A 25284-nucleotide genomic window follows, 5' to 3' on the forward strand; every position below is an offset into this window, starting at 1 on the left:
ATTGAAGTATGACGTTTGAAACGTTAAGGACCAAATTAGGATTTGGCCAAAACATTGAGAACCAAAATAATATTTTATCCCATTAAATAAACTAAATAAGGTTCTCTTGGAGAAAATAATATTTGATCCCATTAATAACTTTTTCATGTTTATTTGTACTGAACAATTCAAAATAAATGGTTTCAAATTACAATAGAGATAAACATCAATTTTAAATTATTAGTGTACACGTAAAAAAATTACTAATTTTTAAAAAAATATATGAATTTATGTAAAATTAGTGAATTAAAATTGTCCATTTAAAACCACCAACTCATTATATTTATATAAACCAACACATTTAAATTTTTAATTATATATGTTCAAATAAAATTTATTAAAATTTTTAATTTTTTATTCTTTTTTAATACTAATTTTTTTGCTTGAATACTAATTTAAATGTGTTGGTTTTTATAAAAATAATGTGTTAATTTCAAATGAATAATTTTAAATTACATCGATTTTTTTAGAAATTAATAATTTTTTGTTCGTGTTTGTTACTAATCTAAAATAATGTTTAAAATTTTAAACTTAACTAAAACAAAAAAAATGATACGAAAATTTAGTGCAACTATAAATATGGAGAATCGAAGAAGGTAGAAACCGTATGTGAATAGTATAAAGTTATTGATAATTATTTAAATTATCAAATGAATAAAAAAATATGGTTATTAAAAAATGTTATATGAATCTCCCCAATCACTTCTCTAAGTAAATCGAATGACCTAGACTAGATTTAGCTCTCTATATAAATCTAATTACCCTGTTTTGATTTATGCATGTGTAAATCTAATCACTATGTTTAGATTTACTAGGATAGCATGCACGCATGCATAAATCGAAACAACCTGATTAGATTTACTAGGATAACATGCAAATATGTATAAATTGAACCAGACTGTTTTGATTTATATAGAAAGCTAAATCTAGTCTGACTCATTTAATTTACATAGAGATGTGATTAGGGTGATTCACCTTGCATTTATGTGATTATATTTCTGCAATAGTCCGACTTGTATATAATTTTAATACTTATTATGCTTTTTTTAATTTAAAAAAAATAAAAAAGTTAATATCTCGATGTGTTATATACTTATATATAATATTTTAAATAAATTATTTTTTAAAATATTTTGATAAAAAAATATATTATTGTTACGTTGGGTAACCGGAGATTGATGGGCTAGACTCACAAGGTTGGCCCAATCGGGTGAATGAGGAGGCTTTTGATCCGACTCCCGGTCAAGAGTCCTCGTCCGACTTATGTATGTGCAAGGGAACGGGGGTGATACCTGGAAAGATACTCCGATGCCTAAGTCAGCAAGGGTCTAAGCAAGTTTAAGAGTATGGGACTTCTAATTACCTGAGGATTGTCAGTGTACTTATAATGGTAAACCCATAGCTACCGTTGGAATGGTTCCACCTTTTAAGGAGGATAACCGTCCCTTTATCTTAGGGAGGTTGAGATTTGACTTGGGGAGTGGGTTAAAAGATTTTAGAGGCAGTTACTTATTTGAATGAGTGTTATCTGCCAGTTAACACTCTTTACCGACTTCCTAGCGTTGGAACCAACCTCCTATGCGGATGTCAGTTGTGGGGGAAGGCCAACCTTACTGATGGGGCCTTCTTAAGGTGTTTGGGTCTGGGCCTGGACATTGGGTTAGGGTATGAACAATTATATAATAATATTTTTAACAAAAGTAATTAGTTAATAAATTTTGAATATAACAATCTAATTATTTGTCAAGTAATATAAAATAACTTTTTAAGAGTAAAGTATCGTTTTTATCCCTAACGTTTCAATCGTCCTATTTAAGTTCCTAACGTTTTAAAACTGACTCAATGTTGTCCTGCCGTTAGGGATCCGTTAACAGAATTGACAGCGGGACAAAATTGAGACATTTTTGAAACGATAGGGACTTAAATATGACGAAAACGTTGGGGACAAAAATGATACATAGAAATAAATTTTAATTTTATCCTTTAATAATATCAATTTTTTACTATACATAGTATTCAATTATTTTTTTAATCACATCTAAGTAAATTATACTTAATCATATTACTTTCATTTTAAATAAATTAATTTTTTTTATAATTTTACTCTTAAAGATTTTTAGTTATCATGAAATTTTTGTAGAATGACTAGTATATAAACTTGCAGAAAAGAAAAAAATAATATATATATATATAATAAAATATAAATTATACCTTTTGTCTTTAATGTATCAAAATTCTTTAAAATTATAAAAAAATGATTTAAAATAAAAGTAATGTGATTAAATGTAATTTATTTAGATGTAATTATAAAATAATTGAATACTATATACAGTAAAAAATTAATATTATTGAAAGATAAAATTAAATTAAAATTTATTTTTGTATATCGTTTTTGTCCCTAACGTTTTCATCCCTAACGTTTTCATCCTATTTAAGTCCCCAACGTTTCAAAATCGTCTCAATTTTGTTCCGCCGTCAATTCTGTTAATGGATCCCTAACGGCAGGACAACATTAAGTCAATTTTGAAATGTTAGGGACTTAAATAGGACGATTGAAATGTTAGGGACAACTTTGGGACTTACCCCAAACGTTGGGGACAAAAACAATACTTTACTCAAATTTTAATTATTTTATATTTTTATGTTACAGTTTAAAATATTATTTTAATATAATTTTTTAATATTATAAAAAAATTATATAACAATTAATCTTAATGAATAAAAAATATTCATGTATTTTCTATTTATATATTTTATATTTAATTATTTAAGAATAAAAGATTTAATTGCCATTTAAAGTATTGTGTATTAAAGTATCGCCATTTAAAGTATTTCTTTATGTACTAAGATATTCTGTATTTATTAGAGTCCATCAATACTCTTCTTTTATATTAGCCTTTGAGTTTCATCTAATAAAATCTAATGGTCTATATAAATATGGCACATCTAATAAACATATAAGTATTGTGCTTATTTTAGGCATACCCTACCTTAGATTGAACAAAATTACTAATCTTAATCATAGTAAATTAGTGTTAATTAATTTATGACTGGATCGATATTTAAGAAAATTTTTATGAAACATTATTTTAGTTTTCTAATAATTTTAATTATCAAATCACTGTTTAAACTTTTATTTTGTTAAAAGAAATTAATTTTTATATTAAATTATTTATTCTATATATATATATATATATTCAAATTTTTATTATTTAATAAAAAAATACTAAAAGGCTATCAGAATTTAATATTTTTTGTCATCATTTAGTCATTAATATCTAAAAATAAAATATGTTTTTAGATTATTAGATTAAAAAGATTAAACTAAAATAATTGAGCCAATAGTTAAATAATGATAAAAAATAATAAATTTTGATAATTTTGTAACATTTTTCTAAATAATAATGAAAGTTAATTTGTCTATTTGTTACAGAATTTAAGATGAAAATTAATTTATGCAATAAATTTAGTAACTGATTTAATAATTAAAATTTGTTGAAAATTAAATTTTTCGATCAAAAAATTTTAAAAACGAATTTACTATATTATTCTCAATTTATTATTTTCTGCAGAATAGGTAAATAATTAGTTATATAACTTATGTATTCTGTTGCGGTCATTATAACGTATTAGAATAATAATTAAAAAATTAAATCGTGTGGGTTTATGGTATAGTATATCCTACTCTATTTATACTCCTAATAAATTATTTTAATATACTGATAATATAATTTTATATGATCATCCAATTAAATTCATACATTTAGATGATTGTGTAAAATTCTTTTGTACACTATATGTAAAAATTAAAAAGTAATCTAAACACATGAATTAAGATATACATCTATCTATACATATTTATAATATTACATAGTTATTTATTTAGAAAATTAAGATATATAATTTAAAGATATAATTAAAGCATTAAGTTTTAGGAAATATACATAATTTGTAAATATTTTATTTTTATATTAAACACATTAAGAGTCAGTTTGAATTGATTTCTTAAAAATATTTATTTTTTATTTTTTAATAAATAAAACTATTTTATATTTGAATAGACTTTAAAAAAAATAAAAATATTAAAAATGTCTTTTGCTTCTATTTTTTCTAAAAGCAAAGTATGGTTGGCTTTTGAAAAATCAAATAATTTATTTTTTAATAAAAATATATTTTTTAAGATATATCCAAATATATTTAAAATTTAATAAAAGTATTTTATTTTTTATAATATATACTGTTTTTACTCAAATAAACCAATTCAGACCAATACTAATATTGATTTTATTTATCTTAAAACATATTTATAAATTAATTAATATTCATATCATTTAAAAATTATAAAATTACACATTTTTAAATACTTAAGAATATTTTCTCTAAAAAAAAATTAAAATTCTAATATTTAAAATAAATAAATAATTTTGGCTTTCTTAATTACTTTAAATCTTCTACTAGTGTTGAACATACCGCAACGAATAGATTGGGGCAGTTGAAGTTTTAGGGAAAAATTGAAAAAAAGTTGTTATTATTATTATTATTATTATTATTATTATTATTATTATTATTATTATTATTATTTTGGGTGTATAGCAATAAGCCGGTAACAAATGCACCAAAAAAATATATATACTATAGGCTGTCTATTTTTGTCTTTTTAACACCCATAGGACGTACATTTTAGTAATTTAGCCCGGTACAAAAAACAAAATTTCAACCTGCTACTGGTCCGTACTTGGAAGTTTGAAATTCCAATAAAGTGAATGGCATACCAGAAACTCTTCCATATATCTATATATATGTAACATGGTACTACTGTATATAGTACATTAATGCATTATCTGAGTTCTCTGCCATTAAGTGCCAAAGGTTGTTCCTTTTTGGTGTCAATGAAGGGTTCAGACTTCAGTCACATGTTCTAATAATAAAATCAGTAGGTGGTAGTCCAAATCCTTCTAATTAAGTGGTTGTATGTTGTGGCAGTCACCAACTCACTACCACTGAAAATCTTGCATTATTGACTAACAAAACTAGACACATTATCACAGTGATTTGATTTGGGCTTGGAAATTCATGGCCACTTGCATTGCCCTGTCACTCTACCACTAATCACTGTTTAATTATATATGAAATAAAGTTGAATAACCCCTTCCCCCTAAAGGCCTAAAGTGTTTCTTGTCACTTGATATGCACCAAAAGACACACATCTCCAACCTGTAACTTCTTCAGAACCAAAATTCCCTTGGAAGCAAAACCGAAATTCACTTCATGTATTTACATAATTGAGTATCTTCTTCAACATTAAAAAATTATTTTCTTTTAACTAATGAAAAGTATTCAAAATCATTGAAGAATGTAACCACTAACCAAGGCACAGGTATAGGAGTAAAACACAACTTTAATTAGTACAATGACTTATCCCTACTTTTGGCATATTTGGAAAAAGAAAAAGAGAAATGATGATTGTGGTATTCAAAAAAGTTCAAGAGAAAGTTTTTATCATAAATAATGCATGGATGTGAGATAATTAGGTCACATATGAGTCTTGAAATATGAATAAGTACAGATAAGATCGATCATGTGATTGGCAAAATCATGTTGATAGAAAGGGGTGTTTGTGCAACTGGAAATTAGAGAAGGAAATAGATAGAAAGTGATTACTAATTAAAAGCAATAAAGCAGAATGATGGAGAGTTCGTTTATTTCCTGTTCTTGGCACCGATAACCATAAACATAATCATTTTAGCCTTTGAACCATGAATTAGCACTAGACTAGAAGTGCCACTCAGCCGCCGCGTGGTACTGAAATGAAATCTCCAGCAAGTTGCCTACTACTCTTAAATATATATTGTTTTTGTCTCATGTATGACTCAGGTGCTAATAGTTTTTAATAATTAAAATTTAACATATATAATTGATTAAATCGTATTATTTTGTTAAAATTAGGCTAAATAAATTGATCTGACCGAAAAATAGTAAATTAAATTTTGAATTGATCTAAATTAATATTATTTTTTATAGAAAATGACTACAATATCCTATTATAAAAAATGACTAAAATATTCTATTATACATATTAATTTTAAAAATCCTACATTTTAGTCTTTTATTTTTCTATTGTAGGGTTAGGATTTATAATTTTTAATATATATATATATATATATATATATATATATATATATATATATAATAAGAGTATTTTAATCATTCTTTATAATAAAGGTATTGTAGTCATTTTTTATTAAAAAATAATATTAATTTAAATCAGTTCAAGATTTGATTTGCCATTTTTTCGGTTAAATTAATTTGTTTAGCTTAATTTTGATAAAAATAATATAATTTAACCGATTATATATGTTAAATTTTAATTACTGAAAAATATCTTTAAAAAAAGACGTTTTAGACGTCTTTATTTGAGTGCTCCTATGTATTAAAAGATCAATGGTCAATAAGAAATTAATGAGGTTGTATTATTTTTATTTGTATATAGTTGAAGATCAACACAATATAATCAACAACTCATTTGGCTTTATAAGTTGCTTTACCTGCCATTAAGTATGGCTACGTTTGTTTTGTGCATCCCTTCACATAGAGGTAAAAAGACATAAAAATAATAAGATATATATTTTTAAATTTGTTTGATATATAAATACAAGATAAAACACATAAATCACAATCTTATTAAAATATTAAATGATAGTTTTGGGTTTATAAATTTAAAATAGAGATATAATTAAAAAAATGTTAAAAATATTGTATTTCACCCCCTCAATGTTATACATAACTTTTATGTCTTTATGTACCTTTACGTTTTTTTGTAGCTATCAAAATTTTGTCTCACTAATCAAACAACAAATATATATCAATGTGTTTATATCTTAGGTAGACACATTTACTAAATAGACGCACGCTATATGGTGTTATGCATATAAAAGATATCAAATATATTTTATATTAAATAATTTAATTAAATATATCAAATTATTTATCTAATAATTAAATAATTAATATCCATAATTTATTTTAAAAACAAATAAAGACTTATTTGGAAAACTTTTCTCCATCCACTATAACATAACCCGACGTCATTCAAGCATCAATATTAACATTGACCTTGTTTTGTACAAACTGGATTTGCATGCAAATCACGACATATATATTCATGAGATTCTTATAATTATCCATGCAAAAATATTTGATAACAAAAAGAAAATTAGTTAAAATTATTAATCTCACGCACATAATAATGATGCCACCAACCCCTAAGCAAATGATGAACTGATGAAGAGATCTAGGCTGAAAGAGCTTTTACCAATTCTTTCTTCTAGATTATCAAAGAGATGTTATTCTCTATTATGTCTTTGCCCAAATTTTAGCACAATTATACATTGAAGAGTATTAGAGCAGTAATTTTTGTATTTTATAATCATTAATTAGTTATTAATAATATTTTTAATAGTGTGAGATTACATTTAATGATAGAAGATCACTCATTTTTATTTTATGATTAAGTACTTACCACAAAACATAAAAATTACTGATCCCTAAACTTTTTCTTATACATTCACTAATTAAGTTTCACAATCTATTATTCTATTATTAATTAGTTTCTGTAATAAATAATATAATGATAAATTCTATGATGCTTATAATATGGTGCTTAATTTTTGTTTAATTTATTTAATATAGTAAGTTTTGAATATTTAATAATTTTTATTTTTATATTTTTAAAATTAAATATTAATTTTTAATTCTTTTAAAAAATTTGGCAAATATTTATAAACACCAAGCAATTATCTAATATAATACCCTTCAAATTTACGGAGACCAAGACCTTGGAATCTTGGCATATGTGTGTTCATGTTCATTGGATTGATGCCGACCCATCCTATGTCGATAGATTCCTTTTTCAAAATTATGTAATATCTAGAAAAGTCTGGCAAGGATATATAGTAATTACCAAAGGTGAAAGCTTGAACCTAATCTTCACTCAATCTTAATCAAATTGTCATTTGTCAGCAGTCCTTAATCATCTTAAAAAAATAAAATTACTGTATAGTCATCATTATTTATATTCATGCATATCATACACAGTCAAGTATCATAGATTCTAACCTAAAATATGACATAAAAAGTGTATGCATTTAGTTTAACTCTAACCTATTCACCCGTTCATTTAATTTAACAGAAAAAAATAGAGAGACCAAATGTTTGGTGAATTGGTGAGTTAATATTAGTTATCTTTTTTTATTTAAATTTTTTTACTTTTTTAAAGATTTAAAATTTTAGATTTATAATTTAAAATAAATAAAATAATTTTAAAAAGATTGACTAATATTATTAATCAAATAGTATTGTTAATCGGAAAAAAAGTAAGTTTTTAGTATTATTTTCTTTTAATTAAATATTGACCAAACATTTTTTATTAAATATAAAAGATACTTAGTTATTAAAAAAATCATTAATTAATAATTTAATATTTTTTACATAAAAATTAATTCTATTTTAAATTATCTTCAAGTTATATAATAATATTATATCTTTTTAATAACCTACGAATAAGATTGAGTACCCACAAATTAAAAACTAATAAAACTAAAATTAGAATATTCTCAACTTATAAATAAAATAAAATTAAATTTATATAAAAATCTCAATCTATAGATAATATTAAAAGTTAAATTTAAATCTTATCCTACCTCACCTTATTCATTGTCACTCCTAATCTCAACCAGTGTTTTCCTCCAATATATTGTTGCATGAGTGGAGAAAACTAAACATAATTGAAAAGCTCGCATGTCACTATGCAAAATAACAAATAAAATCAAAGCTGAAACTCTGGAAAATAAAATATTCTATTATCATAGTTTCTATTTTATATTTAAAATTTTTAGCCGTAACTTTTCTTAGTCATTCCAAAATCGAGATATATTAAATTCTTTAAAATATAATTAACATATAGTTGACATTTGATAATCCATATATTTTTCAACGTTGGTAAATTATAAACTGATTTATTTTAATAATTTAGATTTTTTAAAGAATTAAGTTTAATTTAAAATTATTTTAAAATAATAAAAAGATTTGTGTTGAAAATTTCTAGTTTCAAAGTGGTTGAACAAATAAAACTCAAGTTATTGGAGCCTGACGAAATACGAATAGATTACTACTGCCTATTTGACTCATCTAAATTAATTCTACAATATTAATCTATCCTTTTAATTAATATTTAAAAAATAAATGTGCAATTAATTAGTTAGTAAATATTTTAATCTTTTAGAGCATCTTTAATAGAATATTTTTAAAGTATGATTTTTAATATTTTTAAAAAATAAATTTATTTAAAAATAAAATCTATATTACAATTAGTTAATGAAATAAAATTAATATTATCTTAAAAATACAATATTATTTTAATAAAGAATTCATAACATTTTATTATTTGTATAATTATGTTGATAAAATAATTAAAAATAATATAAAATTTTAATTGAATTAAGAATTTAAAACTAAACATTAGAAAAATAAATTTTACTTTTAATTTTAAATTACTATTTATAACAAATAATCCCACAAATATTTATGTATCATCTTATAAAACCCAAAATAAAATTAAAATTAAAATTAACATTAGAAATGCTCTTTCTTTCTAGTCTTCTGTCATATTTATTTTATTTAATAAATTAAAGAAGGAATATCTAATATGAAAGCAAAAGATATTTTCTTTTTCGACTTTTAACAAATCCTAATTTCCTACGACAATTGAATTTAAAACCACTACTTATGTGCGGAATCAAATCGAGTAATATAAAAGTTCCACGGTTTTTTACTTTAATTAGAAATTAATTTTTGGTAGTCAATTTTAATTCATATTTTTTTCTTCTTTCCAACACCATTCTTAATATCACAATTTTACCCTTTATGATCGGCCATCCATTGTTGTTATCATTGACTTAAATTAAAAATTCTAAATCTTCTAAAAGATAAAGATAAAAAAAATAATAAAAAGATTAGCTAACATTAATAATTTATTTTTAAAAGTTAATTCTATATACTATCATTAACAGCAAAATCTTGTTTTAACTAATTTAAAGGAGAGATGGTGTGTTTCAGTGTGATCTTTATATAGTTTTACTCAGCAAAAAAAAGAATTGAATGGAGATTCGGTCCAATATTGTTTATTTGTTTTTACTCACTTGTATTTATTCATACTCTTTATCATATGCTTCCTCTTCCTTTAATTGTGTCACTATATAAACCCCACAACACACAAACCACACACCAGTGATTCCAATCATGAACCACGCTTCTCTTTCATGCTTCCTTCTCATCTTCATCGTAGCCTTCAACTCCATCAACCCCTCCTCTGCAAAATCACAAACAAGCTCGGTGGAGAAAATCCTTGAATGGAGAAACAGCAATGATGATAATGGATCACAAGAACATGCCAAGGTACCTTTATCAGGCCACATGCTTCTTGCATCACTCTTGTGTTTCGTGGCTTCTTCCATATCCAGTGCTGGTGGGATCGGTGGTGGTGGCCTCTTTATACCTATACTCACCATTGTTGCTTCTTTAGACCTCAAAACAGCTTCGTCTCTCTCTGCTTTCATGGTCACTGGAGGCTCCATTGCTAACGTTTTCTGCAACCTCCTCTGCACCACTAGTACTAGATTTGGTGGCAAATCATTGATTGATTATGATATAGCTCTCTTGTCAGAACCGTGTATGTTGCTGGGAGTGAGCATTGGAGTTATCTGCAACCTTGTGTTCCCAGAATGGTTGATCACTTTGTTGTTTGCCGTCTTTCTCACTTGGTCTACCTCAAAAACTTGCATCAATGGGGTACTGTTTTGGAAGGCCGAGTCAGAAGAGATTAGGAAGAAAGGGTTTGAGGGAGTTGAGAATGGGGATAATGCTGCTGATGAAGAAGGCCAGAGGCTAGTTCAGGAGAACAAACAAGAGAATGATGAAGGGTTGAAGAGTCTTGAGCCTCTTCTTGCTGCTGAAGAGAATAGAAAATTTGGTATCCCTTGGTTGAAATTGGGGGTGTTGCTTTTAGTCTGGTTCTGTTTCTTCTTCCTCTATCTTCTTCGTGGCAATAAATATGGACAGGTAACACTTTCTTTCACTCTTTTTGTTATAGCCATAGGCAATTTCGATCTAGCAGATTTATTTAATCAGATACTTTATTTGATTGGCATACTTTGAATTGTGAAATTGTGCAGAGTATAATTCCAATGGAGGCATGTGGTGTTGGATATTGGATCCTCTCATCAGTTCAAGTACCTCTGGCTATAGGTTTCACTGCCTGGATTGTGCTTAGAAAAGAAGTTAGTGAACATCACATAGTGGAAACTAGTTCTTAACTAATTGAATTCATGAAATATTGATTAGAATTTAGAATAGAAGCTTCTCTATTCAATTAAGTTACTCAACTTCCCTTAAAATTTGATTATGCAGGGTCCATGCCTAAGCAGAAGTGGGCAACCAAATAAGATGATTTTTCCAGTGATGGCACTACTAGCAGGGATGCTGGGTGGTGTATTTGGAATTGGTGGTGGAATGCTCATAAGTCCACTTCTCATTCAGGTTGGAGTACCTCCTGAGGTAAATCTCACTTATGACATTAATTATGATTAATCTGAATTCGGAGTTTTAATTTCGAATATATGCTGGTATCTGTATAACTTTTGAGATAACATAGACAGATATTTTTGCTGATATGACAATATAAGATATATGTGTAAAAGACTATATTGGTTGTGCAGGTAACAGCAGCAACATGCTCATTCATGGTGTTCTTCTCATCTACCATGTCAGCATTGCAATATGTAATGTTGGGAATGGAACACATAGAGACAGCAGTAACATTGGCCATAATATGTTTCATTGCATCACTCCTTGGGTTATTAGTGGTGCATAGAGCAATCAAAAAATATGGAAGACCATCCTTGATAGTATTTTCTGTTAGCTTAGTGATGGCACTCAGCATTGTCCTCATGACTAGCTTTGGAGCCATGGATATTTGGAAGGACTACAAGTCAGGGAAATACATGGGGTTCAAACATCCATGCTGAATTTCAGTTTTATAACCTTAGTTTTTTTTTTTTTTTAATTACATACATGGTACATGGAGTGCAATTTTGAACCTACTGAGAGTCACGGAAACAAATTACTAAGATAGATAATGTAGCCAAGCTTATGAGAGTGAAATTAATATGTAGCATAGGCTTGACTGCTAATATATTCTGACATGTAATATCCATGTGCAATAACATATAACAGCTTCCCGGAAGATGAATCACATGAATGTAACTTTGTCATTATTTGGTTAGAGAAATTCTTATTGAAGAAAAGAGAGTACAGTACCTAAACAAAATTAAGAAAGAAGGGATGAGTAAATTCAAGAAATAGAAAAATTTACGTTTCTCGGTTCTGTTGCTCACAACAGAATATAGTATCTCAGATTATCTTTTTATGTTGGGATACTCAAAAGTAGGCTATAAATTCTAGTAATGAATTGGAAAAAAAAGTTAATAGTCATATTTCTTTTTAAATTCTAACATTCAACTATTTCTTATAGATTATTCATGTTAACAAGTCTTAACAGGCTTTATACATATTTTTATAAAATGTTAAAAGACTAGAAATTGTTATTCATGTTAATAATCTTAATCTTAATGGAAGGAATATGTCTTTAGATTAAATACTTTTACTAATAATACTCACAGAATTGACAGTTACTCAAATTCAACTCTATTAACATATACAAGTTCATGCCTTAGTATTTATTTATTTCTTATTTTCCTATCATCCGCATATTTCAGACATCATTTATTTCTGTTGCTCATCCGTATACAAGTTCATGATTTCTATTTTTCGTGGTCGTATTCCACCATCCTCGGAACTCGACTTAAATAACATTAAAGAAAACAAACATATTCGAATTCTGTGGACCATATAAAATGGCCCCATCGCTTTGTTGTCTCTTACCACTGCTAGCATCCTTTGTTGTCTTGTTTTTGGCCTTTATTTATTCAGAATTTTCTTCAAAACGAAGTTTCATCCCTCTTAGAAAAAAAGAGGCAGAAGAAAAGGACCAAGGATTTGTGTTGTTCTATTTAGAGCTTTCCCTCAAGAACAATTCATAGGAAGAAAGTTTTATTTTAAGAATGGTCAACACTGCTAAAATAATGAAAAGGTAACTATTATCATGGTCAGCTAAATGATACAAATCATTAGTACTTTCTTTTCGAGGCTAAATCTAAGCCTCTTTACAAACAAACTACACAAGCCCCTTTTTTCTGAAATGTTACACTCTTACATCTATCAAAGCACCATCAAAGAATAAGCATTTTCTTTTTTCCAAACTAATATAAATAACAGTTTTATTTTTGGGTTATGGATGATGTGTGGCTGTCTGAGTTTGACGCCTTGGAATCCCAATTTCACAGGCATTGACTCTGGCAGCGAAACGAAGCGAGCAAAGCGACTCGCTGGTTGATGACTGATCAGGTGCAATGTTGACAAACATCAATGTTTTTGAATCACCAGCAAGACATGGCTGCAATGCACATGCATACAACATAGAAATATGAGATGCACATCTATATAAGTATGTAACAAGTTTAAGAATCATACCTGAAGAAGGTATGTAAGTTTTGAGTTCCTGAAAGGAACATGTTCCTCTTTCTTTGCTAAAGCGAATATTACATCACTCAAAGATGAGAGACTTTTATTGATAGCCTGTTGCAGCAAAACAAAATTAGTTACTATCTCTTTTTTATTACAAACATTAATTACTGTTTTGTTGAACAATGCAAATCAAATTGATACCTGAGTTTCCTTCAACCGGTCCCCAGTTGCCCCACTCCTTGAAAGTCTTTCACTTCCAGCAAGATCAATCAGATTTAAGACACCTTGTACTTGTTGTTCAGTATTCTACACACATCAGAAAATAAAGTATTAGGACAAAGTACAAAGATTTACAAGTGTGTCTCAGAATGAAAAATAAAAGTTTTATCAATGTGTATTAGGATTTAGGAGTCAAGTACCTCATTTATCCCACAAATACGCAGAGTGAAGACAAAATGGCTTCTAGATGAATGTTCATTCATCTGTGTCCTTCCCACAGACCTGAAAGAGGCACAAATCTTAACTTATAAGTAAATTGTAAAACAAGAACAATATTTCATTTGAAATTCAGGTGAAAGAGCACACAGATTCTTGCACATACTCTGCTCAAAAAATTTCGTTCAAGCATTATATTGGAGGACCCAACATATATAAACCAAACCATACCTGCATTGCGCAGCCTGTTTTAGGAGTGAGGAAATCTCGTTCACGCTACAAACATCCACAATGGTTAGGTCAGAAACGTGTGTGTTTCCGTTTGCATCATGTTTAATATTATACTGCTTGCCAGGAACACCATTGTCTGTTCGTGTCTGGTCAATCCCACATGGCCTATTTGATAACAAATCCCTGATGGTCTCATTATATATTTCCAAGATTGATGCCTACAAATGTTAACCAAATATTTCAGCTCCCATTCATAGGTATAACCCACATGAAAACCAGGACGAAGTATACTAGGTACCAACCTGCATTTTGTACTTCCAACCCTGATCTTTCAGAGATTGACTAGTCTGGAATATCTGCTCTAAAGAACGTGGTATCAACCCTTTCAAATCTGGAGCATCAGGCCTGCCCATCATTGTATAAGTTTTGCCTGAACCTGTTTGCCCATACGCAAAGATACACACCTGCCATAACAAGCCATGACCCTCTTGTCAATGCAGTTTGTACCAAAAAGAAAAGATAAGTGTTGAGTATGCCATGTCAAAGTAAAAAATCAACCTTGTATCCATCAAGTGCACTCTGCACCAGCTGGGATATCTCTAGGAATACGTCATTCTGAGAAGCGTCGTGATGAAACACCTTGTCAAATGTAAAAGGGTACTTCTGCCCTGTTGATCATCAACGATGACATTGTTATACTTGTTTGGCAAGCATAGACACTAAGTGAAAATTATAACAAACGATAGTAGCAGAGAGAATGGTGCAAAGAAATTTGTGCATATACCATTTTGAACCAATTCAATTCCCCGGCCAAGTGATTCTGTTGACGTAGGGTAAGAAACGACCATATCAGTTCCTGTGCCGTCATCTGGTAGCAAAGGTCTCACCCGGCAGAACACGCGAATATTTCCTTTTAGCTCCTACAATTTGAAAATTAGAATAATGACCATTGGTTAGAATATATTTGCCTCACAACTTAAGAGGGAATATGGAGATGATACCAATTGCTTGGCAAAAAAGTATTACCAGAATGGTGTTGTGAAGTTTTTTCCTCAGCTTCTCTCCTTCAACTATTTGAGATTCTTTATCTGCTAATTTATCTTGCAGTTCACGTATGATTCTTTTCTGATCTTCAAACACTGTCCTTGTTTCTGATACAGACATATCAGCCATCTAAAAGAAATAAAATAGATGTTAGCATCAAATCTAGTAATCAAACGAAGACTATATATATAAATATCACTTAATTATTTCCGATAAAATTTAAAAAAAAAAAAACCCTCAAAGGTAAGAATATGTGATACATATAAGTCAATTGCCTTACCTTTAACTTCTCCCTTTCAGTTGCCAGGTGCTGCTCGAGTGTGAATATTCTCTCCCTTTGAGAAGAACAAGTATCCTATAAAGAAAGCCCACTCTATTATGATATTGTGACTTATGGTCACAGTAGTGCACATAATTAATAAAAAGGATAAAAAATTACAACGTTGGAAATCTGTACAAACCTCAAGGGCGTTTGTTTTATCTATCAAGGAATCCAATTGTTTACATGATTCCCCAGTAAATTCTTTGTACTTTGCTACTTCTGCTGTTAAATTCTTTACTTGCTTCTGTTGACAATCACGGTCATCTCTGATTTGTTTTAACTCCTCACGAAGACATTTTAGTTCATTTGCTAATTTTTCTTTCTCATTTAGAGCTTCACTCTGTGAAGCCTGAAAAACCAAATATGAAAAAGAGAGTGAACAAACTTTAGGATGCTATACAAAGACAACTGGAAGCTAATGCCAATAATTGAAAAGCATGTAACAGCATAATGCTCCAAATCAAAAGTATTTCCTATTTTCACAATAAGATTTTATGACATGTTAGGAATCAGAGTACAAGTTGAATTCCAGTGCCATCATGAAGAACGATGCCAGCACAGAAAACAGCAGAACTGCATCAGCAGGTGAAAGAAAGAAAGATCAGACTGAAAAAACTTACTTTAAGAGTCGCCAACTCATTCTGCAGTATCTTATTGTGACCTCTAGCAAGACTAAGGCTTTCAACAGCAGTTGCTTTCTCTGTTTCAAGTTTTCTCTGTGCCTCCTTAGCTACTTCAAGATCTGACTGAAGACGACTATTGTACTGCTGCAGACTCATATTGTACTCCTGTGATCTTTTGTACAAGTCTTCATTTGAATTTGCCTGCAAAACTCAAGAGTTTCAAAGAAAAAATGATAAATGAATAACAATGAGGGAATCACCAGGAATCAAATAACTGACTAGCATTATTAAATCAAGTGAGGAATAACCCGAGAGAAATATTTTTGCCTGACATATTTGACCAGTTTATCAATGACTATCTTTTCTAGAATATAGCACAGTATTACCTTTCGCTCGGCAGCTGATTTCTCGCCCTGAATCCGCTCAAGCTCAGCGGATTTCTCTTTACAAACTTTCTCAGCTGCATTCCTTGCTTCCTTTTCTTCTCTATAACGATTATCTGCTTCCTGGTTTTAAATCCAAGAAAATTTAGGCCATTAGGCAAGAGGGGCAAAATTAGACTCTTCAATTGGGATATTTAACCAGGCATTCTTACCAACTTATCTGATTCTTCCTTTGCAATTCTCTCTTCTAAATCAGTGATTCTCTTGTTCAATTCCTCCATCATATTCTTCAACTCAATCTCTGAGAAAAACATGAGAATTTAATGAATAAATTGTTGGTCTAGTGGTATCAATTTCTTATAACATGTCAAAGGAAATGTAAGTACTATGTAGCCTTTTAGAAACAGCAGCCAAAGCAACAAGGTAGAAAATTGAAGCTTTCTTCAACATCAAATTTTGTTAGGAATTTGAAATTATTAGACAGTTACACTAAAGAAAGACATCCCTGTTCACGGATAATACTCTGCATCTTGGATGCCACAGCGTAATAATAGTAGAATTCAAGGAAGCTAGGATTCAATCACATATTTAACAAAAATCAGATATTTTCAACAACACATCCAATCAATTTATCAGTTGTCACCGAAAAAGTCCACAAAGTCAAGAGAGAAACACAATACCAATATCATTGCACTTCTTCTGAGCTGCCTCTAGTTCAGAACCAAGCCTCTGCTTTTCTTGGGCATCTCCTTCTTCAATTTTCTTAAACCAGCGAACACAAAGCTTAAGCCGCTTTATCAGGTCCGTCATCTGCTCCATCTTTTTCTGCAAAACGAGTTGGGAAAACACTATGAAACTTAAAACACCAGCATAACAACAACCACCCAAGTACTTCAGCAAAAAGTAATTGTCCAAATAAGATCCACCGCCCAGATAACACAAATTCATTAAGATTGTCAAAGTACCTTATTATCATAAGGATTCCCCTTCTTCATCTTCTCATTCAACAAGGCCGCTACATCCTCCTTGGTGAACTCAACGGTATCACACTCAGAGGGCTCGGCGCTTCCGGCCTCACTTGCGGTATCCGTGCGGTTGTTAACGGATGAAAATGGCGTCCTTATCCTGCCTCCAGTGGCTCCTTGTCTCTCCATCTTGTCAGCTCCGATCCTTCGACGCTTATCCGAGAATAATTCTTCTGAACCCACCTTCTTCTAAAATAAAACAAACAAAAAAATCCGAAGAAGAAATTGCCTTAGATTCGAAAATTATTATGACTATCAGTGAATGAAAACAATGAAATCGATTTTGAAATTAGATGAAAGGGGGGAAATGGGGACTTACGTGAGAGGGGCTGCGAGGAGGCCTGTTCTGGTTTCGAGAAGCCATGTTTGGCTTCGGAAATGGTCGGGTCGATTTGGGAACTTAGGGTTTGTGGGAAAGGGAAGACGAAGAGAGCGCGGTGTTGTGTTGTGTTGTGTTGTGTTGTGGATGGAGCGTGAAATTTGAATTTGGGTGTGGCGCGGTGAACTCACCCAATTGATCTAATCATCTACGATAAAATAAAATAAAGAAATAATGATTATTTTTTTATAAATTCAAATTTGAAACTAACGGTTATCTTCCTTGAAACAAAAATCATCTTTTCTTTTGTTTTTGTTAAGGCCCACCCAAGGGTGATTTGGTACATTCAGCCCACCTAAGTTTTGCAATTTGCATAGTTATTAGTTATTACAAAATCATAATTAATTCAATTTCTATATGAGCATGAAAGAAAATTATGACCAAACCAAAAACTCAGTAATAATAATAAGTCTCTTTCATGTTTATTTAAAGCAAAAAAGAATTTTTAGTAATTAAAAATTAATAAACAGACTTTTACCACTTGTTTTTTTTGTTGTGAGTTTACTTAGTAGGTATAGTGTATTTGATTATGGTAAATTGTGGATTATTTTAGGGACAATTTAGCAACATTTTGAGAGCTAAACACAAGTGACAGTAAGAAAGAAAGAGCGTAATAGGTGGTTAATTGATATTTTTGCTATCAATTGGTACATATGAATAGAAAAAGAATAATATAATCTTTAAGAGTCAAGAAATAGGAGTTGTGAAAGTTATTAACAAGTCATTTATGAGCTATAAAGAGTAGAACGAAGTTGATCCTAATAGTTATTAATGACAATGATAGAAATGAATATAGATTAATTTTTGTACTTACTCTTTAGTTTCTTTGTTCTATTTTATTGTGATGAACCTTTTTACTTCAAAAAGAATATGACCATTGAATCTTTGTAGAATTCAAATTTTGCGGGAAAAAAAAACTGATATATAACTGACACATTATCATTTTCTAGTACTAAATAGTATAAATCATGTTAGTGTAACAATGAAAGTTTGGTTCCATCACAGTTTGCAAATGTGGATGATGGTGATTGTTATCACAATCTTATAATTAGCCAAATTTATGTGTTTCTTTATTTGATAGTAATGAAGATTTATGTCCATCCTTTTTCTTGAAAGAAAAATGGGATTGTGTTTGATATATTGATAAAAATAAATGATACAAATATTTCAAAAACATATTTGTGATTATAAATAAAAACATCTAATCAATAGTTTTTTACTTTTTACATTTTTTTTTGTAAGATTGTATCAATCACACAGTGATGTTGACTTTTAAATTTATTTATTTTTGTAAAAATTAAAAAACAACCACTTAAATAAAAAGAGAAATCATGCGTGTGAAATACACTTTTCTTTTTCTTTTTAAGTAATTATTTGAGGAGTTGTTGAAATAGTTTATGTAACATTTTCTTAGTCAAAGTGACGGTTAAATTATTCAGACTTTTCACCCACATTAACTCATCTCACACAATTACATATATAAAATATATAATTTGAAAAAGAAAAAGAGTTGTGGATGATATTTGGGACCAAAATACATACAAATTATATTACCTTTATACAAATCCTAATTCAAACTTCACGTGACAAGTGCATGTCAATAATTTTTTGTTCAATACTTCAGTTATGAGTTATGAGCAAAAAGGAAGAGGAGGTAAGATATGTGAAAAGGAAAAAATAATTTTTCATGTACATTTCTTTTCTATGAATCGAAATGTTTGGCGAGATGATAGGTATTGTTGCTTCTTCTCTTCCCTTTTTGAAGCAGTGACAGAAACATTATAGGCAACACTGAACAATGTATGAATAAAACACAAAATTCCTCCAATGGATAAAAACCGATTATTTGATCCCACAAGACTTTCTTGATCTTGAGTTGGCTAATGTGCCTATGATGAGCATCGAGAATGCAACTCCTAATACGATCCTGCAATAAGAATGATAATCATTCACATCAAGTTTAAAGTTTATGGCATAGAATTGAAGATTAAAGTGAAATGAAGGGCTATTAACTTACCATGAGAATATGAGAAAGGCTAGAGCTAATTGCTTGTTAGCAGTGGCTGTTTGGTATTGTTGTGTTGACCAAATGCAAATGCATCTTCCAAGCAAGTGAGCAATTGCATGTGCACACACCAACAGAATTGCAGCAGCCAATCCCTGCATTCAACTGCCCATGTCTTCAAATCTTTCACCTGTTTCACATTAATATATATAATGTTCTCAATAATAATGATAATGAAACATACTATATATATAATAATAACATTCAAGTACCGTGTTTTGAGAAATTTCTGCTTGAACCCCAAGTATGCCGGCAAACCATAGTTTTTGGCCATTTTTTCTAAAAGGGAAGAAGAAGTAATAATAGATACCTTGTTGATAACTCCATTTCCCACTTTAATAGAGATGCACTATATATATATGATATGATATATCTAAATGTGGGGGGAATAAGAATAAAGATTGAGCCAGGTTTGTTGCCAATTATCTCATGTGAGAGGCTGAGAGCAATTATTAGTTGTTCTTAAGAGGGGTAAAAGCTGCTTTTACTGTATTCTTCTTTTCTTGTTTCCCTTTCTAATATTCCTTCCTTCCATGGAGAACAAAAAAACCAGAGGTTCATGAGCAAGGAAAGCTCAAATCCATGGGTATTGCTACTCAACTTGTTGGAATCAATATTGTTCTCTAATCTCTATACTTTTAGTTTTCATTATTTTCTGTAAAATAAGAAAAACTCAGTTGGAGAAATGAGCTGTAATTTAAAGATGATAAATGCAATCGAACACGAAAGAACCACTGTTTTTACCTTTTAGATATGACTTGATTAAAAAAATAAAAATTAAAATGGTAGTTATATATTTTTCACGTATTTCTTTTCATATGAATTGTATTACCCTTTCATACTAATTCAATTGGTGGAGGGCAGATATTTGACTTACTGGTGGTATGACTGGTATCTACAAGTTTTATTGTTTCTTTAAATTAAAAATAAGAACACCCCATGGCAACGATTATATATATATAGGCCAAATAGGGATATATTCTTGTAATCGCTATTTTTTTTAAAAACAAATTATTTTTCATATTTATACCTAATATATATAATTGAGGTAAACTTTTACCCTTTGTATTTTTAACATGGAGTGATAGTGATATTTTTTTATCTTCAGATCTGTGGTGTTTTATTTTATTTTTTTTTATATCACAATTTGAGAGTTATGTGGTGTTTTAAATTTTTTTTTATATCACAAATTTGAGAGTTAGATTTGTGATTTTTATTTTTTTTAAATACAAATATGAGAGTTAGATTTGAATTTTTTATTTTAAATTTTTTTGAATATATAAATTTGACTCTTAAATTTGTAACACTATGAAATCTGACTTTTAGATTTTTCTACTTCTTTAAATCTGAGGATCCGATTTATTACTTAAAATTGAAAAAAAATAATCCATATAAAAAAAAACACACCAATTATCCATAATAATAAATTACACACAATCTTTTTTCATATAAAAACAAATTAGCCACACTTTTACAACCCCAAACTTTAAAAAAAAAATTATTATATATATATATATATATATATATATATATATATATATATATATTACAATAGTTATTAAATAACGAGTGAATTGGTTTGTTTCATCTAAACTAAAATTTTTGATAAGGTTAAGTGCAATTTTAATTTTTAATAGGTCAAAATTTTTTTTGTTTTCAATCTTTTTTTATATATAAATTTTTTTTAAGATTTAAAATCAAATTTTAAAATCGTTCTTTTTATTTAAATCTTTTTATTGGACCAAATTATTCATAATAAAAGAATTATAAAATAAAAAAATAAAAACAAGAGAAGAAAAGTGTTGGAAAGAAAAGAAGAAGGAAAAAGAGAAAAAGAAGAAAAAGAATATATCTATTATTCATTTCAGCTTTCGTTTCAGCTGCTACAAATTTAAAATCAAGTTAAATCTTATGGACGATTTTAAAAGTAAGTTAAACTTTAGGGATAATTTTATATGAAAAAAAGATTAAAAACAAAAAAAATTTTAACCTATATCTTAAGGACTAAGATCGTACTTAATCCTTTTTTAAAAATTACAGTAAATAAAGTGATAGACTAGATGTTTCAACAAAATTATGTGTTATTGGTCAAGTAATTTCTAAAGAAAATGAAGAATGGATAAAGAAAAAAAAATTTATTATTTAAATGAGAAAAAAAATAACTTAGAACTCATTAAATTATGTTTTTTTTTTAATCTAAAAACAAAGAAAAATATATAAATATTAATAAATTATTAATTCATCCTTTAATTAATAAAAAAATTAAAAATTAAAAAATATCGATATAATTTTATTTTATTATAATTTTTTTCACTTTTTTTATCAAAATATTTTTATTTATTTTTTTATCCAAATAAAGAATAATACATAAAAACATTATATTTTTATGTAAATGCAAAGTTCTATTGTCTAAAAGAGACCATAGATGAACACGTGGCAATATGAATAAGCCGTGTTTCTAGAAGGAACTAAATCCTTCTTTCAGCTCCGAGAAGGAACTCAATCACGATCACAATCAGCATCCATTTCCATTTGGATAACAGATGCTGCTTTTTGTTTTTGCTGAGAGAAATTCGATTCAATAATTAATCCCAAAAGAATCCATCTTCAATTCCCCGCTTCCTCTCTTTTGAGTTCTCATCTCATCGCGAAAGAGAAATGTCAGCGTACAGATGGAAGAGCTTCGAGGAGAACGAGGACCGCCCCTCCAAACCTCGCCGCTACGGCGTCACCGAGATGAGAAGCCCTGATTACTCTCTCTTCAACCACAATGTTCTTCAGGTTAACATTATCATGCATTGCATTGCATTGCGTGCCTCTAATTTAATTATATTAGGCTTAAGTGGAGATTACATTAATTAATCAATTAATTGATTAATTTTAGGATATATTTGAATCAATGGGAGAGTACGTTGATGGATTGAAGTTTTCTGGAGGGTCTCACAGCTTGATGCCAAAGTCACTTCTCAAAGAAGTGATCGACATGGCTCATCACCACGATGTGTACGTTAGCACTGGTGATTGGGCTGAGCACACCATTCCCAAAGGCCCTTCTGCTTTCAAAGATTTTGTTGAGGTTTGAGTCTGAGAATTCTCTCTATTTGTTTCTAATTAGCTGTTTGTTATTGTTGTGCTAGGTCAATAATAATTTGCATGATTTATTGCTGTGACTTGTGACAGGAATGCAAGCAGATGGGTTTTGACACAATTGAGCTCAATGTGGGCTCACTTGGGATTCCCGAAGAGACTCTTCTCAGATTTGTCAGATTGATTAAGAGTGGTGGCATGAAAGCTAAGCCTCATTTTGAGGTCAAGATTAAGGAGTCTGATATTCCAAGAGGTCCTTATAGGGCTTTTGGGGCTTATATTCCTCCTTCAGCGCCCAGATCATCTGGTAAGCATATTTGTATGGGTGCGTGCGCGCAAACGCGTGTGTGTGTATGATTTATGTTTTTATCTTGAGATGTAAACTTGTCTGATACCTGCTCATTCTACCTCATAATTAAATGGAACCTCAGCTTTTAACTCATAGAATGGTTAACTCGTATCTTTTTGGAGGGGAAAATAAATATAGCATGTTTCTGTTTTGCTCTATGCTCTTCCTTTTCTAATTCTGCTGAGTACAATGGGTTGAAATGAAATGAAATATTGAAATTCAGAATGTGTGAGTTCAATTTGGATGATAAATTGTCTTTAAACAGATGAATGAATGCAGATAATAAGATAAGTTTTTATTCATTTAATTTTTCTTTTCTTAAATTTCAAAGTTAGAATGTGTGTGGAATCAAATGGATGATGCAGAACATATTTTACCATGGTATTATCATCTTCCTCAGTAATTTGAATGCTGTATTAGAAAGCGTAGCTTGTAGTTACTGGTGGTGCGCATGGTATCAATCCTTTTGGATTGAGGGCTATTTGAGCATATAATGTGGAGGTCAATTGGATAACCATCGTGATCAAATTTGAAAAATAAGAGTTTGAGTGTTGGAGTGAAGCTTATACCAAAATCTAAGGGTGATATAAGCGATGTAAGTTGTAAGGACAGAGTATGATGATATAAATGTTCTGTACTTGTTAATGAAACACAAACACCCAAAATCACCATACAACAAAATATTAGTTTGACTTGTGTTGAAACTTTTGCCACAGAATTCGTGGAAGATGTGGATCTCTTGATCAGAAGGGCTGAGAGATGTTTGGAAGCCGGTGCAGACATGATAATGATTGATGCTGATGATCTTTCCAAACATGCTGATAACATGCGCGCAGACCTTATAGCTAAGATCATAGGGCGCCTTGGGATTGAGAAGACTATGTTTGAAGCTTCAAATCAGAGAACATCCGAGTGGTTTATCAAACAATATGGTCCAAATGTAAATGAATACTCTCTACTATATGTTTATTTACATACGACATCTTCTATTGATATTAAGGGTTTTTTTATTCATTTTATTTTATTGGGATATTAAACATATACTATACCTCTTTGATATGTTTCAGGTGAATCTCTTCATAGATCACTCGGATGTTGTTGATGTGGAATGCCTCCGAGGGCGCAACTTGGGAAGAAATCATGCATCTGTTCTTGGTTCTTCATATTTCCTGTTCTGAAGGGACATGAATTTGTGTAGCCCCTGTACTGGATTTGTTTGTCAAATGTAGAAGTCATGTGTGTTTGTTATAGTGGGTATTAAAATTAAAAACATCTTTTAAAAAGTGAAGAGTGAAGACTGAAAATTCAGGAGGGGAGATAGAAGCATTTGTAATATATTCTCCAAGGAATGCATTTCCCTACTTGATTTTGTGTTGGATTATTCGTACAATATATAGCTCCTAATGTGAAGAAAACTTGAAATATTCTGAAAGCGATAATTTCATCATTTCTATTGTATGTGTTAGACTGCAACTCTACTAGAGTTGCCTTTTGCAAAGTCATCATGTGCGCATAGCTGTAATTTGCTTTGGACTTCTATCTCATAATTGTAGGCCAAATTAATGTGCATCAAGACAACCTCAAGTTAAACAAGGTGGTGTGGGATAGGCATAGGATTACTCCCTGAAAATTTTGATAGGTTAGTTATGAGTTATGACCTTTTA

General features: G+C 29.4%; 3 protein-coding genes across 4 annotated transcripts; 2 read left to right on the top strand and 1 right to left on the bottom strand.

Annotated features, from left to right (window-relative positions):
• Positions 1 to 10191: 10191 nt before the first annotated feature.
• Positions 10192 to 12337, top strand: LOC112791352 (sulfite exporter TauE/SafE family protein 5). The gene is made up of 4 exons (XM_025834150.2): positions 10192 to 11154; positions 11268 to 11372; positions 11503 to 11649; positions 11811 to 12337. The coding sequence occupies exons 1-4, from the start codon at positions 10336 to 10338 to the stop codon at positions 12117 to 12119; spliced, it is 1380 nt and encodes a 459-aa protein (XP_025689935.1). The 5' UTR covers positions 10192 to 10335; the 3' UTR covers positions 12120 to 12337.
• Positions 12338 to 13233: 896 nt separating this feature from the next.
• Positions 13234 to 18271, bottom strand: LOC112791353 (kinesin-like protein KIN-14C). 2 transcript variants are annotated; one of them, XM_025834152.3, is made up of 17 exons: positions 18060 to 18271; positions 17681 to 17929; positions 17396 to 17540; positions 16928 to 17016; positions 16719 to 16838; positions 16330 to 16533; positions 15849 to 16058; positions 15668 to 15742; positions 15370 to 15516; positions 15128 to 15263; positions 14902 to 15011; positions 14646 to 14807; positions 14344 to 14561; positions 14097 to 14178; positions 13879 to 13983; positions 13684 to 13788; positions 13234 to 13606 (listed from the first exon to the last, which is right to left on the bottom strand). In XM_025834152.3, exons 1-17 carry the CDS (start codon positions 18102 to 18104, stop codon positions 13442 to 13444), a joined length of 2367 nt encoding a protein of 788 aa, XP_025689937.1. In that variant the 5' UTR covers positions 18105 to 18271; the 3' UTR covers positions 13234 to 13441. The 2 variants fall into 2 exon arrangements, with proteins under 2 accessions (XP_025689937.1, XP_025689939.1); XM_025834154.3 differs by having other exon boundaries at positions 17681 to 17926; positions 18060 to 18249.
• A 4320-nt stretch (positions 18272 to 22591) lies between these two features.
• On the top strand, positions 22592 to 25067 carry LOC112791354 (protein HEAT-STRESS-ASSOCIATED 32). Its single transcript, XM_025834155.2, has 5 exons — positions 22592 to 22965; positions 23069 to 23260; positions 23365 to 23578; positions 24337 to 24560; positions 24688 to 25067. The coding sequence occupies exons 1-5, from the start codon at positions 22843 to 22845 to the stop codon at positions 24796 to 24798; spliced, it is 864 nt and encodes a 287-aa protein (XP_025689940.1). The 5' UTR covers positions 22592 to 22842; the 3' UTR covers positions 24799 to 25067.
• Positions 25068 to 25284: the final 217 nt, after the last annotated feature.

Source organism: Arachis hypogaea, chromosome 3 (genome assembly GCF_003086295.3).
Source record: "Arachis hypogaea cultivar Tifrunner chromosome 3, arahy.Tifrunner.gnm2.J5K5, whole genome shotgun sequence".
Lineage (NCBI taxonomy): Eukaryota > Viridiplantae > Streptophyta > Magnoliopsida > Fabales > Fabaceae > Arachis > Arachis hypogaea.

Coding starts and splice junctions, on each gene's coding strand:
- LOC112791353 (XM_025834152.3), bottom strand. CDS start 18,104: ATGGCTTCTCGAAACCAGAACAGGCCTCCTCGCAGCCCCTCTCAC. Junction 17,930..18,059: donor CTCCTCGCAGCCCCTCTCAC/GTAAGTCCCCAT, acceptor GTTTTATTTTAG/AAGAAGGTGGGTTCAGAAGA. Junction 13,607..13,683: donor AACTTACATACCTTCTTCAG/GTATGATTCTTA, acceptor TGTGCATTGCAG/CCATGTCTTGCTGGTGATTC.
- LOC112791352 (XM_025834150.2), top strand. CDS start 10,336: ATGAACCACGCTTCTCTTTCATGCTTCCTTCTCATCTTCATCGTAGCC. Junction 11,373..11,502: donor GGATTGTGCTTAGAAAAGAA/GTTAGTGAACAT, acceptor TTGATTATGCAG/GGTCCATGCCTAAGCAGAAG. Junction 11,650..11,810: donor AGGTTGGAGTACCTCCTGAG/GTAAATCTCACT, acceptor TTGGTTGTGCAG/GTAACAGCAGCAACATGCTC.
- LOC112791354 (XM_025834155.2), top strand. CDS start 22,843: ATGTCAGCGTACAGATGGAAGAGCTTCGAGGAGAACGAGGACCGCCCC. Junction 23,261..23,364: donor CTTTCAAAGATTTTGTTGAG/GTTTGAGTCTGA, acceptor GACTTGTGACAG/GAATGCAAGCAGATGGGTTT. Junction 24,561..24,687: donor TCAAACAATATGGTCCAAAT/GTAAATGAATAC, acceptor GATATGTTTCAG/GTGAATCTCTTCATAGATCA.